Genomic DNA, 20,848 nt, shown 5'->3' with positions numbered 1-20,848 from the left:
CAGGTCTTTTGCTCCTTGGTTAAGTTATTCCTAAGTATTTAATTTTTTTGTTGTAATGATAAATAGAATTGCTTTAGTTTCTCTTTCTGAGAATTCATTACTGGTGTATAAAAAAGCCATCAATTTTGAGGGGATGATTTTGTATCCTGCTACACTGCCAAATTCATTTATTAAATCTAGTAGTTCTTTGATGGAGTCTTTAGGGTTTTCTATGTACAATATCATGTCATCTGCGAATAATGAGTTTTACTTCCTCCTTTCCAATTTGGATGCCTTTTATTTCTTCTTCTTGTCTGATTGCTGTGGCTAGGACTACCAGTACTATGTTGAATAGGAGTGATGAAAGCAGACATCCCTGCCTTTTTCCTGTTCTTTGGGGAAATGGTTTTAGTTTTTGCCCATTGAGTTCACTGTAGGTTTGTCATATATGGCCTTTATTATGTTGAGATATGCTCCCTCTATTCCCACTTTGCTGAGAGTGTTTATAAAAAGTGGGTTTTGGATTTTGTTGAATGCTTTTTCTGCATCTATTATATGATTTTTGTCTTTCAATTTATGTGATGTATCACATTTATTGATTTACAAATATTGTACCAGCCTTGCAACCCTGGAATAAATCCCACTTGGTCATGGTGTATGATCTTTTTAATATATTGCTGGATCTGATTAGCTAATATTTTGTTGAGGATTTTAGCATCTATGTTCATCAGGGATATTGGCTTATAATTCTCTTTCTTTGTAGTATCTTTATCTGATTTTGGAATTAGGATGATGCTGGCCTCATAAAAAGAGCTTGGAAGTGTTCCTTCCTCTTGCAATTTTGGAACAGTTTGTGGAAGATAGGTGTTAGTTCTTCTTTGAATGTTTGGTAAAACTCTCCTGCGAAGCCATCTGGACCCAGGCTTTTGTTTGCCGAGAGTTTTTCTCATTACTGCTTCTATTTCCTCAGTTGTTATTGGCCTATTCAGGTTTTCTGATTCTTCCTGATTCAGTTTTGGGAGATTGTATTTTTCTAAGAATCTGTATATTTCATCCACATTGTCCACTTGTTGGCATATAGTTGTTCCTAGACTTTTCTTACAATCCTTTGTATTTCTGTGGTGACGGTGGTTACTTCTCTGCTTTTGTTTCTGATTTTATTTATGTTTCTTGATGAGTCTGGCAACTGGTTCATCAATCTTGTTTATCCTTTCAAAGAACCAGCTCTTGGTTTCATTTCTTTCTTTTTTCTTTCTTTCTTTCTTTCTTTCTTTCTTTCTTTCTTTCTTTCTTTCTTTCTTTCTTTCTTTCTTTTTTAAAATATATATTTTACTGATTTTTTACAGAGAGGAAGGGAGAGGGATAGAGAGTTAGAAACATCGTTGAGAGAGAAACATCGATCAGCTGCCTCCTGCACACTCCCTACTGAGGATGTGCCCGAAACCAAGGTACATGCCCTTGACCGAAATCGAACTTGTAACCCTTGAGTCTGCAGGCCGATGCTCTATCCACTGAGCCAAACCGGTTAGGGCTCTTTCTTTCTTTTTTAAGTCTTTATGTTATTTATTTCTGCTCTAATCTTCTACTTACTCTGGGATTTTCTTGTTGTTCTCGTTCTAGTTCTTTAAGTTGTAAGATTAAATAGTTTATTGCTGATATTTATTGTTTTTTGAGGTAGGCCTGTAGTGCTATGAACTTCGCTGACAGGACTGCTTTTGCTGTGTCCCAGAGATCTGAGGTTGTTGTGTGTTCATTTTCATTTGTTTCCAGGAAGTTTTTGATTTCTTTCTTGACCTTGTTGGCAACCCATTCATTGTGTAATAACATGCTATTTAGTCTCCATGTGTTTGAATGTTTTTGGGTGTTTTTACTATAGTTGATTTCTAATTTCATTCCACTGTGATCTGAGAAGATGCTTTATATGATTTCAATCTTTTTGCACTTACAGATACCTGTTTTGTGTCCTAACATGTGGTCTATCTTTGTGAATGATCCATGCGCACTTGAGAAGAATGTATATCCTACAGCTTTGGAGTGAAATGTTCTATAAATGTCAATTAAATCCATCTGATCCAGTGTGTCCTTTAGAGTGACTCCTTAATTTTTTGACTGGAAGATCTATCCAATGAAGTTAGTGGAGTGTTAAAGTCCCCTACTATGACTGTATTGTTGTCAATCTCTCTGATAAAGTCCTCTAGAATTTTTTAATATATTTAGGCGCGCCTATATTGGGTGCATATATGTTTACCATGGTTACCAGTATATCCTCTTGTTGGAACAATCCCTTTAGTATTATGTGACCTTGTTGTCTCTTGTGATGGCCTTCATTTTGAAGTCTATTTTGTTGGATATGAGTATTGCTACTCCAGCTTTTTTTCTTTTTCATTTGCATGGAGAATTTTTTCCCATCCCTTCACTCTCATCCTGTGTGAGTCTTTTGTTCTAATGTGGGTCTCTGTCTGGTAGATAGCAAACAGTTGGGTCATGTTTTTGTATCCATTCAGGTACCCTATGTCTGTCTGTCTGTCTATGTCTATATATATATATATATATATATATATATATTTTTTTTTTTTTCCCAGAGAAGAGAAAGAGGAAGAGAGAGATAGAAACATCAATGATGAGAGAGAATCATTGATCAGCTGCTTCCTGCACGCCCCCTACTGGGGACTGAGCCCTCAACCCAGCATGTACCTTTGACCGGAATTGAACCTGGGACCCTTCAGTCCCCAGGTCAATGCTCTATCACTGAGCCAAACTGGCTAGGACTACCTAGTCTTTCTATTATTATTATCTTAAGTTTTACATATGTCTCCTTTTTCCCCAATTGCCCCCCCCCCCAACCATTCCCACCCCAGGCAAGCCCCCACCGCCCCAGTGTCTGTGTCCATTGGTTATGCTAATATGCATGCATACAAGTCCTTTGGTTGCTCTCTAACCCCCTTACCTCCCCTGCCATTTGTCTCAGGATCTATTTTTGTTCATCAAATTGTGTTGATCGTTATATCCCACATATGAGTGAGATCATGTGATAGTTACCTTTCTCCAACTGGCTTATTTCACTTAGCATAATGCTCTCCAGTTCCATCCATGCTGTTGCAAATGGTAAACGTTCCTTCTTTTTTATAGTGGCATAGTATTCCATTGTGTAGATGTACCATAGTTTTTTAATCCACTCATCTGCTGATGGGCACTTAGGTTGTTTCCAAATCTTAGCTTTTGCAAATTGTGCTGCTATGAACATATGGGTGCATACATCCTTTCTGATTGGTGTTTCTGGTTTATTGGGATATAGTCCTAGAAGTGGGATCACTGGGTCAAATGGGAGTTCCATTTTTAACTTTTTGAGGAAACTCCATACTGTTCTCCACAGTGGCTGCACCAGTCTGCATTCCCACCAGCAGTGCACGAGGGTTCCTTTTTCTCTACATCCTCTCCAGCACTTGTCGTTTGTTGATTTGTTGATAACCATTCTGACAGGTGTGAGATGGTACCTCATTGTTGTTTTGATTTGTATCTCTCGGATGATCAGCAACTTTGAACATGTTTTCATATGTCTCTCGGCCTTCTGTATGTCCTCTTTCATAAAGTGTCTACTTAGATCCTTTGCTCATTTTTTGATTGGATTGTTTATCTTCCTTTTGTTAAGTTGCATGAGTTCTCTGTAAATTTTGGAGATTAAACCCTTATCTGAAATAGCATTGGCAAATATGTTCTCCCATGCAGTGGGCTTTCTTGTTGTTCTGTTGATGGTTTCCTTTACTGTGCAGAAGGTTTTTATTTTGATGTGGTTCCATCTGTTCATTTTCTCCTCAGTGTCCATTGCCCAGGAGAGGAGCTGTGTGGGTAAAGATATTGCTATGACATGTTTGCTATTTGCTGCCTATGGAGTCTTGTAGGATTTTTATGGTTTCCTGTCTTACATTTACCAGTAAGTCCTTTAGCCGTTTTGAGTTTGTTTTTGTGTATGGTGTAAGTTGGTGATCTAGTTTCATTTTTTTGCATGTATCTGACCAAATTTTCCAGCACCATTTATTAGAGAGTCTTAACTCCATTATATGCTCTTGCCTCCTTTGTCAAATATTAATTGAGCATAATGGCTTGGGTCAATTCTGGGTTCTCTGTTCTGTTCCATTGGTCTATATGTCTATTCTTGTGCCAGTACCATGCAGTTTTGAGAACCATGGCTTGGTAATACAGCTTGATATCTGGTATTGTGATCTACCTATGTCTATTGACTGGAATATTTAACCCATTTACATTTAAGGTTATTATTGATAGGTACTTATTTATTACCATTTTAATTCTGTATGCCTAGGTGTCTCTATTTCTTCTTCTCATTACAGCAGTCCCTTTAGCATTTCTTGTAATGCTGGCTTGGTGGTGATGTACTCCTTTAGCCTTTTATTGTCTGGGAAGCTGTCTGTTTTGAATGATAGCCATCTGAATGTGGTAATCTTGGTCTCAGATCCTTGGTTTCCATTACCTTGAGTAATTCGTGCCATTACCTTCTGGCCTGTAGAATTTCTGATGAGAAATCAGGTGTCAGCCTTATGGGAGCTCCTTTGTAAGTTTGCTTTTCTCTTGCTGCCTTTAAGATTCTCTCTTTGTCTTTAATTTTTGGCATTTTAATTATGATGTGTCTGGGTGTGGGCCTGTTTGGGTTCTTCTTGCTTGGGGTTGTCTGTGCCTCCTGAACTTGTGTGACTTTTTCCTTTACCAGATTAGGGAAGTTTTCTGCCATTATTTTTCAAACACATTCTCTATCCCTTTCTACCTTTCTGACGCTTCTGGCACACCAGCTATTTGAAGATTGTTACGTTTTATGTTGTCCCACCGCTCCCTTGAGGTGTCCTCTTGTTTTGTTTTTTCTTTTTGGTTCTATGATTTTTTCAACTCTGTCTTCTAATTCACTGATTCAATCCTCAGCTTCCCCTAATCTGCTGTGTATTCTTTCCAATGTGTTCTTTATTTGTGTTATGTCATTTTTTATCTCAGACTGTTCTTTTTTTAGTTACTATATTTTTTTTCATACCGTTGAGCATTTTTACCATCATTACTCTGAACTCTGTTTCAGATAAATTTCTTATCTCTGTTTCATTTATCTCTTCTTCTGGTGACAAGGGCTACACATATTTTGGGCACAGCCCTTTGAAAGACAAATGTACCAGGAGTACTTTCTCCCTTTCTGTGACCTGCCTTTGAACTTTCTTAATTTTCCTAACTCTTTCAAAGACTCAAGGCTTTAAACTGTGGTGAAGTCCCATTGATCGATTCTGTCCTGTGTGGGTGGTGCCCTGGTTGTCCAGGTGGAGAAAGCTCCCGACCACTGCAGTGAGCCCAGGTCTCCAGGAGGCTCAGCTTCATGCCACGGGAGGTAGTTAAGTCCTGGGGGAGACCCACTCTTCCAAACAGACATCCAGCTACTCCAGTACCATTTTGGGGGAGAAACAAACAAACAACCCTTCCCTTTCCTTTCCCACAGAGATATCTCAGTCAGTCTCTATGGGTCTGTCCTGGAATCGATGTGCATGTGTCTGCAGTGAGTCCAGGAGTCAGGAGTGGGAGCTCCACCGGCCTCTTTGTCAGAACTGCCCTGCTCTGAGATCATTACGTCCAGGAGGTCAGCTGAGATATCACTGCCTTTGGGTGCCCAGGCCCAGTCTCCAGGTTAAAAGCAAAACTTGGGAGAATCACGCACAATCCTCGGTAAACCACCACTCTCCGTGCCGGAGTCCGGCCTCGCGGGGCTCCTGCTCCTCCCCTGCACCCTCTCCAGCACCCGCTTCAGCAGCGGTTCGGGGCTGCTGTTCCTGAGGCCATGGCCCTCGTGCACCACCAGCTCCCGTGCAGACTCTGTGGGAAGTCAGAGCCCACAGGCTGGCTTTCCTGCTGGCTGCCTCCCCGCACCGAGACCTGTGCCTGGCACAGGGCGCTGTCAGCATGATCCCTGGGGCCCAGTCAATGCTGAAGCACAGGGCACATCCACGGTGCTTCCATGACATGGAGCACGAGCCGCTGGACACAGGGGAGCGTGATGCAATGCCCCTGCATTAAAACAGGAGGGCATAGCACCCCAAAGGCCAAACACGGTGACACTCCAGTCCAGGGCTAAAGCTGACTGCCAGACGAGGGCAGGGACGGTCCAGCTGCAGCCCTGCGGTCTCCTTGCTGCCCAGCCAGCTGCTCGGAGCTGGTCACAGTGAACCCTGACCAGTGTGGGACACCAGGTCCTCCCACACATCTGCTGGTCTGAGCGAGTCTCTAGCCCCAGAAGCTGAACCAGCAGAGGCTAGACAGCCCCTCACAAGCCCAGGGACACCCGGGGTCAGGAATCATCCTATGTGGCTGAGGCCTTACCTTGGCATCCAACAAGTAGTTGTAGGGCATGAAGATGATGTCAGCCTGCTGCTTCAGATTCCGGGACAGGTAGTATGGGCACAGCCTGGGGCACAGGGGGAGGACATGAGCCTCACACGGCTGGGGGTTCAGGACATGCATCAGCAACCCTGGGCCGCAGTCTGAGGCTGGGATGGATGCTGCATCCTCTGATGGGCACGGGGGTGGGGGAAGTGGAACATGTGTTCAACTCTGGGAGTGGATCACCTATTTACAAACTTACAAAAACAAGAAAACCCCAACCCTGTTCTGAGTAGACCGGTGAGGGACTCAGAAACAAACAGTCCTGTCTCATCACAGCATGGAGCCCTGATGCTCAGAAGTTTCCAGCGACCATCACAGAAGCAGCAGGTAAGCGTCCAGTGGAGGGCTGAGCCCAAGGCAGGAGGGTCAGCACCACGCCCCTTGGCCCCCCAAATCCAGACCACAGGAGCACAGCGGGCGGTCCGCTCCCCAGCAGTCACTAGTGAGCAGGCTGAGTGCAGGGAAGGAGGGCAGTTCCATTTCTCTCTCTATTCCTCAGAATTGTTCATGTTTTTTATACTGAACAACTGTTAAGTTTCATGATTAAAAGATGAAACAGGAAAGAAAAGAAATGTGTGTGTGTGCAGGCGGCGGGAGGTCCCAGCCTGGAAGGCTATGCAAATGCGACCTGAAGGGAGGGACTTACTTGTGCCTGTTCCCACTCTTGACCAGGTCCTCGATGTCCAGGATGGGGGTGGCCAGGTCCTGCTCCAGGCTCTTTTCTGGGGACACAGACAGGAGTAAGCACACACCCTTTGGTCCTCTGAGTCCCCTGACCTCAGGATGGAATAGCTCCTATGAAGCGGGCAGAAGGTGTGGTCACCCCAAGATGATCCCTCAGGGCAGGACTGGGGTGCCCAGCCACCTGGAGTCTCACTGGAGAGAATCCTTGACCGATGGGTCTCAGGGCTCCCAGGGAGGGTTCTGAACCTGAAGTGACCCCGAGGGAGCCCTGCTCTGCACCCCAGCCTCCCAACTTGGGGCACAGGAATCTGCTGCGAACGACTCTAACCCAGGGAGGCCAGGGCCCTGGCTGGCAGGACCAGAGGTCTGTGACAAACACCCAGAGTCTCGGGACAGCCATATGTGGAAACAACCCCTGGCTCACGGCCCTCCTGTGGCAGGTATCAGGCCAGCCCTAAAGTGCAGAGGCCAGAACACACTGGGCCTTCATCAGTGACACAACCCCAAAGTGCCCCCAGGAATAGCAGGCGAGGGGGAGGAGGAAGAGCCATCCACTCCACAGCGCCATAGCAACCGACCAGCAATCCGCAGTGCTGGGTGGCAGGCCAGCCACCAGCTCAGCGACCTGATGAGGGGGCAGCAAGGAGGGCACCCCAGGCTGACTGGTGAGGAGACGCTACATGTGCCCCTCACCCCAATGCAGGCTGGGCAGGTTCCAGCTCTGCATCTCTCCTTCCTCCCACACAAGCCTCCCCTCCTCCCAGGCCCCCCTGGCCTCTCCCCACTTCTCTCTCCCTTCCAAGGGCTGCGCAGCTGCTGGAGACACCCTCACATCCCATGGGCAGGGGCAGGGGAGGCTGAGCCACAGCAAGGACGCTCACGTTTATGGTGAGTAGACCCAACAGCACAGGCGGCAAGAGCCAGGCAGAGCAGGTGGGCTGGGGACCAGGGAGGAGACATGAAGCCCAGAGCCAGCAGGCCAGCTGGGGCGGCCTCCCTTGCCTGCCACGCAGGACCTGGGGCAGTGGGGATGGGGCCGCAGCCCACGGGCCAGCACACACCGAGCTGGCACTGCCTCTGCCGTGGGCAGAAAGTTCCCCTCAGCTCCCACCCCTCCTGACCTCCTCCCCTCCCTGCTCAGGGACCCTCCAGGGAGATGGGGGGCAGTGCAGGTGAGGGACCCAGCAGGTGAAGGCTAGGCCAGCAGAGAGGGTGAGCTGACCCACAGCAGCCGGGAAAGGTGGCTGGAGTGGTCCCCACCCAGTGCTGCTCAAGGCTCTGGCACATGGCACCTGCACCCCGCCTCCTTTACCAGGGACGATGTGGACAGGGAGGCAGCCCTGGGGGACAACTCCATCAACCTTCATGGGTACAGTGCCAGGGCCCACGCAAGGCTGGACTGAGGTAGGCGGGCTGCGAGCAGAGGGTGCACCAAACAAAGGGGAAAGAATGCCTCCCGTGCAACAATACCCACGGACCCGAGCAGACGCAGGCAGCAGGGCAGGCTGCGCTCCGGCTGGGCCACGCCCCTTCACTGCCTTCCCCAGTGTCCTCATTGCCACCAGACCCCAAACTAGCAAACAAAATCGGGTGAGGAGCGAGTTCCAGGAGCTTGGGTCCACGTTTCAGGCCAAGCTCTGCAGGAGACGCCCGAGGAGGGCCTGAGCCCATGCCCACATCGGGCACACACTCCACCCGTCTCTCCAAGAGGCAGGGCACAGGACACCGGCTGGGGGAGTGGGGGCCTCCGGCACAGGCCTCTGGGAGCAGTGCCGTCCTGACCCTCTTCCAGCAAGGCCCACACTGGGCACTCCACACCCGGACAGACGGCGGCCGCTAATGCCTGGAGAGTGCTCTGAGCCCATGTCACCTCTGCGTTAGGGTCTGAATTTCAACCCTGAGGCAGGAAACAGAGGGAACCTCGACCTCCCCCCGCCCCCCACACCACAGACAGGAAACTGGAGGCCACTCCGGAGGCTGTCCTGCCACCGCCTCTGGAAGAAGCCCGACAGACAGGAGGGGCAGCCCCAGTGGAGAAACAGATGTGGAGGCGAGGGTACTAGTGCCGACCCCTGCACTCTGGGCAGCAAAGTCAGCAACAGGAGACGGGCTTCCCAGGCCACGGGCACCTGCGTCACACACATCAAGCCGAGCCAAGGTAGGCTGCTGCCACCAGGCCTGGGCTCATCGCTGCACTCATCTCTGCATGAAGCATTCACCTCACAGCACACGGGCTGGAGGAGTTGCTGGGACTTGAGAGGCCACACCCACGCTGTGACACATCGCAGGGAAAGGACACACTGCAAACTCCCCAAAGGGAGAAGTACGCGGAGGGGTCCGGGAGCCCAGACACAGTTTCCAGAACCCTCCCCGCCATCTCCCCAAGAATGAGCTGTGGCAGACTGCGAATGCCGCGCCCGGGAAACCCACCAGGCTTTTTCCTGGGGTCACCCAGCGCCAGACTCCCAGAGGGAAGTGGATACTCAGCAAAACCCACATTGTTTGCCAACAGTTTACACTCAGGGAGCCCCTCCTATCAGGGGTGGTGGGGACACGGGGGACCAGCCTTGCCAGCCCGCCTTTCTGAGATGGCAGCCTCAGGCCCACATGTGGTTCATCTGCATGCGACCCAGCAGAAGTCCCCAGTTAGAAGCAAATGCCGGGCACCTGCCTCACCAAGCTGAGTCCCAAGGGGCAAGAGCCATCAGGCCGTGAGGCCCCGAGCCCAGCCCCAAGGCTGCACGTGCTCTCCTCCCCACTGCTGTGTGCTGACAATCGGCAGGAGCAGCCCCCGGCCCCTCTTACCTTCTACGTTATTGTAGAAATGACAGGAGCGACTCGCCACCTTCTTGCGGCACAGGTGGATCTGGGAGGGAAAGGACATGTGGTCCCAGCTTGCGTGATGGCCAAGAAAGGGCAGAGCACTGGGCTGGCCAATGAGTCCGCTGCCGATGGTGGGAGCCCTGTTCCAGCCAGCTCCACCCAGGCAGCTCTTCACCCTCTATCCCCCACCCTGGGGCACAGCGAGGGCTCTGAGAGCAGCAGCACCACCTCACACAAGCAAAAAGGACAAGCGGGCGGCCCAGGAGCCCACCTGCATGTGGTTACTCTCCTGCTTCTTCACCTCGGGGTGGATACACAGCTGCTCCCGGGAGCCCAGCACACACACCCTGGGCCTGGGAAGAGAGAATCGTGGGGCCCAAGAACGACAGGGCAATAGCCCACAGTGCCGCCCAACAGCCTGAGCTGTGTGGGCACATATGGGGAGCACCAGGAAACCTGGTTCACGTAGGCAGCCAGAGGGAGTGGCCATGGCCAGAATATACCAGGCTTGGGAGGGGCTTTCTCCAAGGGGCCGGGGTGAGCAAGAAGCCAGAAGCCCAGACTGGGACTGGCAGAAGGGAGGAGACTCGACAGCACCCACGTGCTCGCTCACAGGGAGGCAAGTGGGGCAACAAGATTCCTGCAGCTCTGCTGCTGGACCTGGGCAGAGCCTCCTTCCCTCACAGGTGCAGCTGCGATGGCCACACCACAGCTAACACTGCAGTGCCTGCAAGGAGCTCAGGGTGTAGACCAAGGTCAACATGTAGTCAGAGCTGCTTTCTCACAAGCAGTGGGCATCGGAGACCGCCCAAGTATGCACAGAGCACAGCATGCCCTCAGGCTCGGTCGGGGCACAACACTGTTGACCACCGCGTTGAGGCCATTCCCCCCCAAGTCTGCGGCAGGGTGAACACTGCCTGACCCACCGGTAGGACGTGTTCCGAAGCTCGCCGATGACCTGTGTGAGTTGCGAGTGGGTCCTGGAGGCATAAATGATCTTTGGGATGTCCGCGTAGCAAGCTGCCCAGGCACAAGGAAGCAGAACAGAGCGTGGCTCCATGAGACAGCGTTCTCATGTGCTGTTAACCCAGGGGCACTCAGCCAGCTAAACATCAGATACCTAGTATCATACCAGGAATGGGTGAGGTGGGCATCTGCAATGTCCTAATACAGCTGTAAGGCTCTGACCCTAGTTTGCAGCCAGGATGGCGAGAGGTGACGTGGCAGCTACAACACTGCCTGCTCACTGCACTCAAGGGCCTCACGTGTCCACTCTGTCCCTTCCCCCCTTCCTTCCGTCCCTGCATCCGTGCGGGAGGTCAGGCCAGGGGCTGACCTGTGGCGTCTCCCTCTGAAGCAGCATTCCCCCAGGAAGACAAGGGGCGATCGAGGAAGAGATCCCCTTGGGTCCTCTCAGCAATCTTGCGGGCGGAGATGGCATCACGGAGGTGCTCCCGCCAGGCCAGCGTGCTGCAGAGCAGGCACAGGGTCTTCCCTGTGCCCGTGGGGCTCTCCAAGACGCCGTTCACTTTCTGAATGGGAAAGCAGGGGTGAGGTGAGGCAGGCTACACTACCCACCTGAGACAGGCCTGCAGCTCTGCTCAGGCAGAGCCCACCCACCAGGGGGCAAAAGTCCCAAGGGACACGGGACTGTGAATAATCCCATAGGACTACTTCCACTCTCAGACCATGAGGTCAGGCCGGCCCTGGTTAGCAAACAATACACAGAGCGTTTTCCAGCCTCATATAAAGAGCAAGGTAACTAATTAGGTGCCACGTCTCAAAATAGGAGCTTGTTCTGCAATTCTGGATCCAGGCTTTCACATTGGATGGAACCTGGTGGCCTAAATAGCTCTCAGATGGGAGCTTGAGCAGGAAACGTGGGCGACAGGAAGGCAAAGCTGTGCTAGGTTCCTCGCTACGAGCGTCTGCTCAAGAGCAGCCTGGACACTCCCGTCCAAAGAGCAGCAGCCTCGCAAGCAGCCCACCCCCGTCCGAGGAGCAGCAGACTTGCAATCAACCTGTCCAAGTCCAAGGAGCAGTAGCCCCAAAAGCAGCCCACCACATCAGAGGAACAACAGCAGCGTGCAGCCAGCCCCCATTCAAGGAACAGCAGCCACATGAGCAGTCCGCTCCAGTTCAAGGAGTAGCAGCTGCGTGTGTAGCTTGCCCCCATCCAAGGAACAGCAGCCTCGTGATCAGCACACCCTCTGTCTGAGGAACAGCAGCTGTGTGTGAAGCCTCCCCCCACCAGCCAGAGGAGCCACCACAGCTGTGAACAGCACCCACCAGAGGAGCTGCTGCCAACAGAGGAGCAACTGCTACCACAACCGCCCGAGGAGCAACCGCAGCCCGAGGAGCCACAGCCACCCAAGGAGCAGCCCCTGAATGACTCAACATCTAGATATGTCGGTGAGATCAAACATGGGTAGACAAAGAAACCCCCAAAGGAAAGAAGAGGAGGACTCGCCAGAAAAGCAGCTAAGTGAAACAGAGGCATGCAACATGTCAGAAAAAGAATTCAGATTAAGGGTCCTAGAGTGCATAAACCGGATAGAGGAAAAAATCAACAACTTATGCAAGAATCAAGAAGAAACAGATGAAAAAATCAACAACTTATGTAAGAATCAAAAAGAAATGGATGAAAAAATCAATAACTTATGTAAGAACCAAGAAGAAATGAAGAGTGATATAGCTGCAATAAAAAACACCATTGAAAGTTTCAACAATAGACTAGGAGAAGCGGAGGACCGAATTAGCGAATTAGAAGACAGGGAAGCAAAACACACCCAAACTGAACTGCAATTGGAGAAAAAAATTAAAAGACAGGAGGAGAGCCTAAGGGAGCTATGGGACAACATGAAACGAAACAACATACGAATAATAGGGGTGCCAGAACAACAGAAAGAGGAACAAGGGTTAGAAAACCTATTGGAAGAAATAATATCTGAAAACTTCCCTGAGGTGGGGAAGAAAAAAGTCACACAAGCACAGAGAGTCCCAAACAAGATGAACCCGAAAAGACCCACGCCAAGGCACATCATAATTACCATGGCAAATGTTCAGGACAAAGAGAGAATCTTAAAGGCTGCAAGAGAGAGACGGAAAGTTACATACAAGGGATCTCCCATTAGATTATCAAATGATTTCTCAACAGAAACACATCAGGCCAGAAAAGAATGGACAGAAATTTACAAAGTGATGCAAAACAAAGGACTGAATCCAAGAATACTCTATCCAGCAAGGCTATCATTCAAAATTGAAGGGGAAATAAGAAGCTTCACAGACAAAAAAAGGTTAAGGGAGTTTATCACCACCAAGCCAGCAATGCAAGAAATGCTAAAGGGACTGGTGTAAAAAGAAGAAATAAAAAGCTAAGAAAGAAAACAGGCACAAAAAATAGAAATGACTACAAACAAGTACCTTTCAATAATAACTTTAAACGTAAATGGACTAAATGCTCCAATCAAAAGACATCGAGTGGCTGAATGGATAAAACAACATGACCCATATATTTGCTGTCTACAAGAGACCCACCTCAGAAGAAGGGACTCACACAGACTGAAAGTGAAGGGATGGAAAGATATCTTTCAGGCAAATGGAAATGAAAAAAAAAGCTGGGGTAGCAATACTTATATCGGACAAAATAGACATCAAAGTAAAGGCCATAACAAGAGATAAGGAAGGCCACTTCATAATACTAAAGGGATCGATACAACAAGAAGATATAACCCTGATAAACATATATGCACCCAATGCAGGAGTACCCAAATACATAAAAAAAACTCCTGGAAGATATCAAGGAAGAGATCGACAACAATACAATTATAGTAGGGGACTTTAATACACCACTGACATCACTGGATAAATCCTCTAGACAAAAAAATCAGCAAAGAAACAGCAATCCTAAATGACTCACTAGATCAGATGGACTTAATTGACATCTTCAGAACATTTCACCCCAAAGCCACGGAATATACGTTCTTCTCAAGTGCACATGGGACATTTTCAAAAACAGACCACATATTGGGTCACAAGCAAAGTCTCCCCAAATTCAAGAAGATTGAAATCATACCAAGCATCTTCTCAGATCACAATGGCATAATATTAGAAATAAACTATAATAAAAACAACCCAAAATACTCAAACACTTGGAAGCTGAATAGCATGTTATTAAATATTGATTGGGTTACCAATGAGATCAAAGAAGAAATTAAAAACATCCTGGAAACCAATGACAATGAAAACACAACAATCCAAAACCTATGGGACACAATGAAAGCAGTCCTGAGAGGGAAGTTTATAGCCCTACAGGCCTACCTCAAAAAACAAGAAAAAATGGTAGTAAATCATCTAACTCTACATCTCAAAGAATTAGAAAGAGAGCAACAAGAAAAGCCCATAGTGAGCAGAAGGAAGGAGATAATAAAGATCAGAGCAGAAATAAATAACATAGAGACCAAAAAAACAATACATAAAATCAACGAAACCAAGAGCTGGTTCTTTGAAAGGATAAACAAGATTGATGAACCTCTAGCCAGGCTCACCAAGAAGCAAAGAGAGAGGACCCAAATAAACAAAAGCAGAAACGATAGAGGCGAAATAACAACAGACCCCACAGAAATACAAATGATTGTTAAAAAATACTATGGACAACTCTACTCCAACAAACTAGACAACCTGGAGGAAATGGACATATTCCTAGAAAAATACAACATTCCAAAACTCAATCAGGAAGAATCTAAAAATCTCAATAGGCCAATAACTATGGAAGAAATTGAAGCAGTCATCAACAAGCTTCCAGCAAACAAAAGCCCAGGGCCAGACGGCTTCACAGGGGAGTTTTACCAAACATTCAAGGAAGAACTAAAACCTATCCTCTTCAGACTACTACAAAAAATTCAAGAGGAAGGAACACTTCCAAGCTCATTCTATGAAGCCAGCATCACCCTCATACCAAAACCAGGGAAAGACAACACAATGAAAGAGAATTACAGGCCAATATCCCTCATGAACATAGATGCCAAAATCCTCAACAAAATCTTAGCAAATCGGATCCAGCAGTACATCAGAAAGATCATACACCATGACCAAGTAGGATTTATCCCAGGGATGCAAGGATGGTACAATATCCGCAAATCAATAAACGTGATACATCACATAAACAAATTAAAAGAAAAAAACCACATGGTCATATCAATTGATGCAGAAAAAGCATTTGACAAAAACCAACACCCATTTCTGATAAAAACTCTCAGCAAGGTGGGAATAAAAGGATCATACCTCAACATAATAAAAGCCATATATGATAAACCCACAGCCAACATCATACTCAATGGACAAAAACTAAAACCATTTCCCCTAAGAACAGGAACAAGACAGGGATGCCCACTCTCACCACTCCTGTTCGACATAGTACTGGAAGTATTAGCCATTGCAATTAGACAAGAAGAAGAAATAAAAGGCATCCAAATTGGAAAAGAAGAAGTAAAACTGTCCTTATTCACAGATGACATGTTATCATACATAAAAAACCCTAAAGACTCCATCAAAAAACTATTAGACTTAATAAATGAATTTGGCAATGTAGCAGGATACAAAATTAATGCCAAGAAATCTATGGCATTTCTATACACCAATAGTGAACTTACAGAAAGAGAGACTAAAAAAGCAATCCCATTTACCATCGCACCAAAAAAATTAAGATACCTAGGAATAAACTTAACTAAAGCGGTAAAAGACCTCTACTCAGAAAACTACAGGACGTTGGAAAAAAAAGATAGAGGAAGACATAAACAGATGGAAGAACATACCATGTTCTTGGATTGGTAGAATCAACATCATTAAAATGTCCATACTACCCAAAGCAATCTATAAATTCAACGCACTTCCCATTAAAATACCAACGCCATATTTCACAGATCTAGAATGAACTCTCCAAAAATTCATCTGGAATAAAAAAAGACCCCGAATAGCTGCAGCAATCCTGAGAAAGAAGAACAAAGTAGGTGGGATCTCAATACCAGATATCAAGCTGCATTACAAAGCCACTGTTCTCAAAACTGCCTGGTACTGGCACAAGAACAGACATATAGATCAATGGAATAGAACAGAGAACCCAGAAATCGACCCGAACCAATACGCTCAATTAATATTTGACAAAGGAGGCAAGAACATACAATGGAGTCAAGACAGTCTCTTCAATAAATGGTGTTGGGAAAATTGGACAGACACATGCAAAAAAATGAAACTAGACCACCAACTTACACCATACACAAAAATAAACTCAAAATGGATAAAGGACTTAAATGTAAGACGGGAAACCATAAAAATACTAGAGAAATCCAAAGGCAACATAATCTCAGACATATGCCGAAGCAATTTCTTCACCGATACAGCTCCTAGGGCTTTGGAAACTAAAGAGAAAATAAACAAATGAGACTACATCAAAATAAAAAGCTTCTGCACAGCAAAAGAAACCATCAACAAAACAACAAGAAAGCCCACTGCATGGGAGAACATATTTGCCATGTTTAAAACATTAAACCGATAAGGGTTTAATCTCCAACATTTATAGGGAACTCATACAACTTAACAAAAGGAAGATAAACAATACAATCAAAAAATGGGCAAAGACTGCTGGTGGGAATGCAGACTGGTGCAGCCACTATGGAAGACAGTATGGAGTTTCCTCAAAAAGCTGGAAATGGAACTCCCATTTGACCCTGTGATCCCACTTCTAGGAATATATCCCAAGAAACCAGAAACACCAATCAGAAAGGATATGTGCACCCCTATGTTCATAGCAGCACAATTCACCATAGCTAAGATCTGGAAACAGCCTAAGTGCCCATCAGTAGATGAATGGATTAGAAAACTGTGGTACATCTACACGATGGAATACTATGCTGCTGTAAAAAAGAAGGAACTCTTACCATTTGCAACAGCATGGATGGAACTGGAGAGCATTATGCTAAGTGAAATAAGCCAGTCAATGAAGGAAAAATACCACATGATCTCACTCATTCATGGATAATAAAGACCATTACAAACTTTTGAACAATAATAGATACAGAGGCAGAGCTGCCTCAAACTGATTGTCAAACTGCAGTGGGAAGGCCAGAGAGGGTTGGGGGGCAGAAGGGAGGGGAGTAAGAGATCAACCAAAGGACTTGTATGCATACATATAAGCATAACTAATGGACATAAGACACTGGGGGGTAAGGGAGGGCAGGGATTGTCAAGGGCGGGGGGTGGGGGAAGGACACATATGTAATACCCTTTGTAATACTTATTATAATATTTTTTTTACAAAAGAATAAAAAAAAATAAAATAAAAAAAAAGAGAAAAAAAAAATGGGCAAAGGACCTAAATAGAAACCTTTCAAAAGAGGACATTCAGAAAGCCAAGAGTCATATGAAAACAGGCTCAAAGTCACTAATCATCCGAGAAATGCAAATCAAAACAACAATGAGGTACCATCTCACACATGTCAGAATGGCTATCATCAACAAATCCACAAACGACAAGTGCTGGAGAGGATGTGGAGAAAAAGGAACACTTGTGCACTGCTGGTGGGAATGCAGACTGGTGCAGCCACTGTGGAGAACAGTATGGAGTTTCCTCAAAAAGTTAAAAATGGAACTCCCATTTGACCCAGTGATCCCACTTCTAGGAATATATCCCAAGAAACCAGAAACACCAATCAGAAAGGATATATGCACCCCTATGTTCACAGCAGCACAATTCACCATAGCTAAGATCTGGAAACAGCCTAAGTGCCCATCAGCAGATGAATGGATTAGAAAACTGTGGTACATCTACATGATGGAATACTATGCTGCTGTAAAAAAGAAGGAATTCTTACCATTTGCGACAGCATGGATGGAACTGGAGAGCATTATGCTAAGTGAAATAAGCCAATCAATGAAAGAAAAATACTACATGATCTCACTCATTTATGGATAATTAAAACTATTATAAACTGATGAGCAAAAATAGGTACAGAGGCAGAGCAACATTGAACAGACTGTCAAACTACAGTGGGAAGGCTGGGGAGGGTTGGGGGATGGGAGGGGGGTAAGTGATCAACTGAAGGACTTGTATGCATGCATACGAGCATAACCAATGGACACAAGACACTGGGGGGCATGGGAGGCTAGGGGAGGGTCAAGGGGAGAAAAAAAAGGAGACATATATAATACTTTGTGTAATACTTTAAGCAATAAAATAATTAAAAAAATTAAAATAAAATAAAGTGTATAAACTACTTTGGAAAACAAAAAAAAAGAGCAGCCTGGAGCCCAGGTCTAGCAGCTCTCAGGGGCTGGGGCTCGAGCAGGGAAGAGGGCACTCGAAGAAACGAAGAAACGTAGAGGAATGCAACCTGCATCCTCCTCCCTCCTTGCACTCCCCCGAGGCTTAAAGACCTTCCACAATGAGGACTGGGCACCAGCTGACCCTCTATCCCTCTATGTGGAAACAGGCCCTCTGGATCCTCAAATGGCTGGCTGCTCACTGGGCCTCAGCTCAAACATCATCCCTTCAGGAGGCCTCCTCAGAAGCCTATACCTTTTGTCTTTTCTTCACAGCACTCATCACCGTCTAGAATGACCTTTTCTTGTTCCTTGTTTATCGTCTCTTATCCCACCTAGAACATCGGCCCTACTTACTGAACCCCATGTCCAGAAGGTGCCTTTCACGCAGTAGGACTGGCCACAGTGAATAGGCCGTGGACTATGTCGGGTCTTTGCTGAAGTTCTGCCCACGTTGACCCATCCCCCAGGTACAAGCTTTACCTTCTGCAGACACTCCAGGACTTTGGCCATGTACTCCTCCTGGCATTTGTATGGCTGGAAAGGGAAATCCACGGTCACCCCACTCAGGATTATCTTGGGCATAATGGCCTGTTCTCAGGAGGGCTCCGAGGTTGGCTGACATGCAGGCTGTGCGGGTCTGTGAGACAAAACCCACTCTGAACATCTCAGGGTCTCAGCCACTCCAGGTAAGGGATGCCAGCCTGTGGCACTGGGACATGACGCAGTTTTCCAGGAATTCCTATGGCAGAGAAATGGGGACAAGACTGTCGGTAGCCAGCTTTTCTGGAGGCCAGGCCACTTCAGTCATCTCAGGCAGCCCCCACCCCCCACCCCTTCCCCCAGGGACAAGGTCCTACGGCACGCCTGTGACATCCTAGCACAAGGAGCTGGAAGGTGAAGAACCTAGCATCAGCCCGGCCTTGTCCTTCTGCCTCACACAACTCCATCCCGCTCTGAAAGGCGGCCAGGCTCACAGACTAAAGGAGCAGAAGTAGGGCACGGTTCCACACGCTCCACCTGCAATAATAATTCACTTCCTTCCACCAGAGTTTGAGAGGCCAGATTCTAGCAGCGTCCCACCCCAGCCTGGGCCGGTCTGAAGCTCCTGCCCCTGTGTCTCCCAACCTCTGCTCCCCTGGCCCGGAGCTTCGCCCCATCTCTCTCTGGTGGGCAACTACGTGTAACGAAAGCGCATGTGCGCCGGCTCTAATCTGGGAAGCGAATCCGTGTGGTCCCCAGCAAGTCACTCAACTTCTCTAGGCCTCAGTTTCGCCTGGATGCCGGCATTCACCTAAACACTGAATGCCCGCCCTTGCTGCAGGGCCCGGCCACAAGGCAACCAGAGCCAAAGGACCGGTTCCTCCAAGAACGGCGCCCAAAGCCCAAGCGCGCAGGAAAACTACCAATCCCAGAATGCAGCGCGGCCAAATAGCCTAAGCGTGGGCCTGAGGGCAGCGCGGGACCTGCCGGGAGCTGTAGTTTCGGAAGCCGCCACTCGGCTAAAAGTACCAGTTCCAGGTACTCCGCGACTCTCGGCCCACTAGTCTCTGCGGAAGCCTTCCACGACCAAGGGTCCCAAGAATTCACCCCAGTTAGTCCGGGGCACCAGCGCGTGCTCCGCCGTCTGCCAGTTCGGACTTCGCGCGCCGAGGTGCGTAGCGTCACTTTACGTCACTTCTGCTCCCACTTCCGGTCCGTTGCATTGAGCTCCCAGCGGAAACCGTTCTCCAATTGAAGGTTCTGTGATGCCTGTGGCCTTGAAGCTTGGTTTCAAGCCCCACCTGCCTTTCTTTGACCCTAAGCTCAGGGAGGGACACTCCATCGCCCGCGGGAAGAAACCTGGGGTCCCGCCCGTGCCCTCCCTCGATGTCAACTCCACCATGGCCTCCATTCCACTATCCTTCCCTGGGCCAAGCTACCTTGGTTGCCTGGACAACCAGAACTCTTTAAGACTGGAGTCTAACAGAACCTACACACAGAACCTAGAGACAGAACCTAGCGAGAGAACATGGCAAAAGATCCTGGACAGGACCTGGCTACAGAACTTGGCTGGAGAACCTAGACAGAACATAGCGAGAGAACCTGGCTGAAGAACCTAGAGACAGAACCTAGAGACAGAACCTGGATAGAACATGGCAAGAGAACCTGACTAGAACCTGGTGACTGAACCTGGCTGGAGAACCTGGACAGAACCTGGCTGGAGAACCTAGCAAGAGAACATGGACACAGAACCTGGCTGGAGATCCTAACCAGAACTTCGCTGGAGTTCCTAACCAGAAGTTCGCTGGAGATCCTGACCAGAACTTGGCTGGAGTTCCTGGCTAGAGATCCTGGCTAGGCTGCTGATCAACTGAACGCTGTCTCTGTGTCATTCCTTCTTCGTCGACTCCGTCCACACCTTTGGGGACCCCTGGACCTGTTGGGGTTGGACCCCAACACTCCATCACTAAAGAAGCTTCTGGGACTATGAGCTACTTTTTGATTTGAAGATATATGTTTGTTTCATAATTGACCATGCAATCAAACTTATATGTTTTATGTGCATTTGTATATATGTTATATTTTACAACTAAAAAGTAAAGAACTAAAAATTCTTTATACAAACCTTAATGACAGCAGG

The 20,848-nt window shown here is 47.6% G+C and overlaps 1 protein-coding gene across 7 annotated transcripts in view; it reads right to left on the bottom strand.

The window, feature by feature from the left end:
* RTEL1 (regulator of telomere elongation helicase 1) overlaps positions 1-19,910 on the bottom strand; it is a 45,551-nt gene extending 25,641 nt beyond the window's left edge. For 3 of the 7 annotated variants that reach the window (XM_014446583.2, XM_023745540.1, XM_006104237.3), the window contains exons 1-8: positions 19,481-19,610; positions 18,709-18,967; positions 11,246-11,441; positions 10,836-10,929; positions 10,181-10,262; positions 9,892-9,952; positions 7,049-7,124; positions 6,340-6,424 (exon numbers count right to left, since the gene is read on the bottom strand). In XM_014446583.2, coding sequence (XP_014302069.1) covers positions 6,340-6,424; positions 7,049-7,124; positions 9,892-9,952; positions 10,181-10,262; positions 10,836-10,929; positions 11,246-11,441; positions 18,709-18,810 — 696 coding nt within the window. In that variant the 5' untranslated portion in view covers positions 18,811-18,967; positions 19,481-19,610. Of the gene's footprint in view, positions 1-6,339; positions 6,425-7,048; positions 7,125-9,891; positions 9,953-10,180; positions 10,263-10,835; positions 10,930-11,245; positions 11,442-18,708; positions 18,968-19,353; positions 19,423-19,480; positions 19,611-19,737 lie in introns of those variants that run through there. The other 4 variants (XM_023745535.1, XM_023745537.1, XM_023745538.1 and 1 more) reach the window with 4 other exon arrangements.
* Between the last annotated feature and the right edge of the window lie 938 nt (positions 19,911-20,848).

This window comes from Myotis lucifugus, unplaced genomic scaffold (assembly GCF_000147115.1).
Source record: "Myotis lucifugus unplaced genomic scaffold, Myoluc2.0 scaffold_555, whole genome shotgun sequence".
NCBI lineage: Eukaryota > Metazoa > Chordata > Mammalia > Chiroptera > Vespertilionidae > Myotis > Myotis lucifugus.
This window is presented reverse-complemented; position numbering and strand designations above follow the sequence as displayed.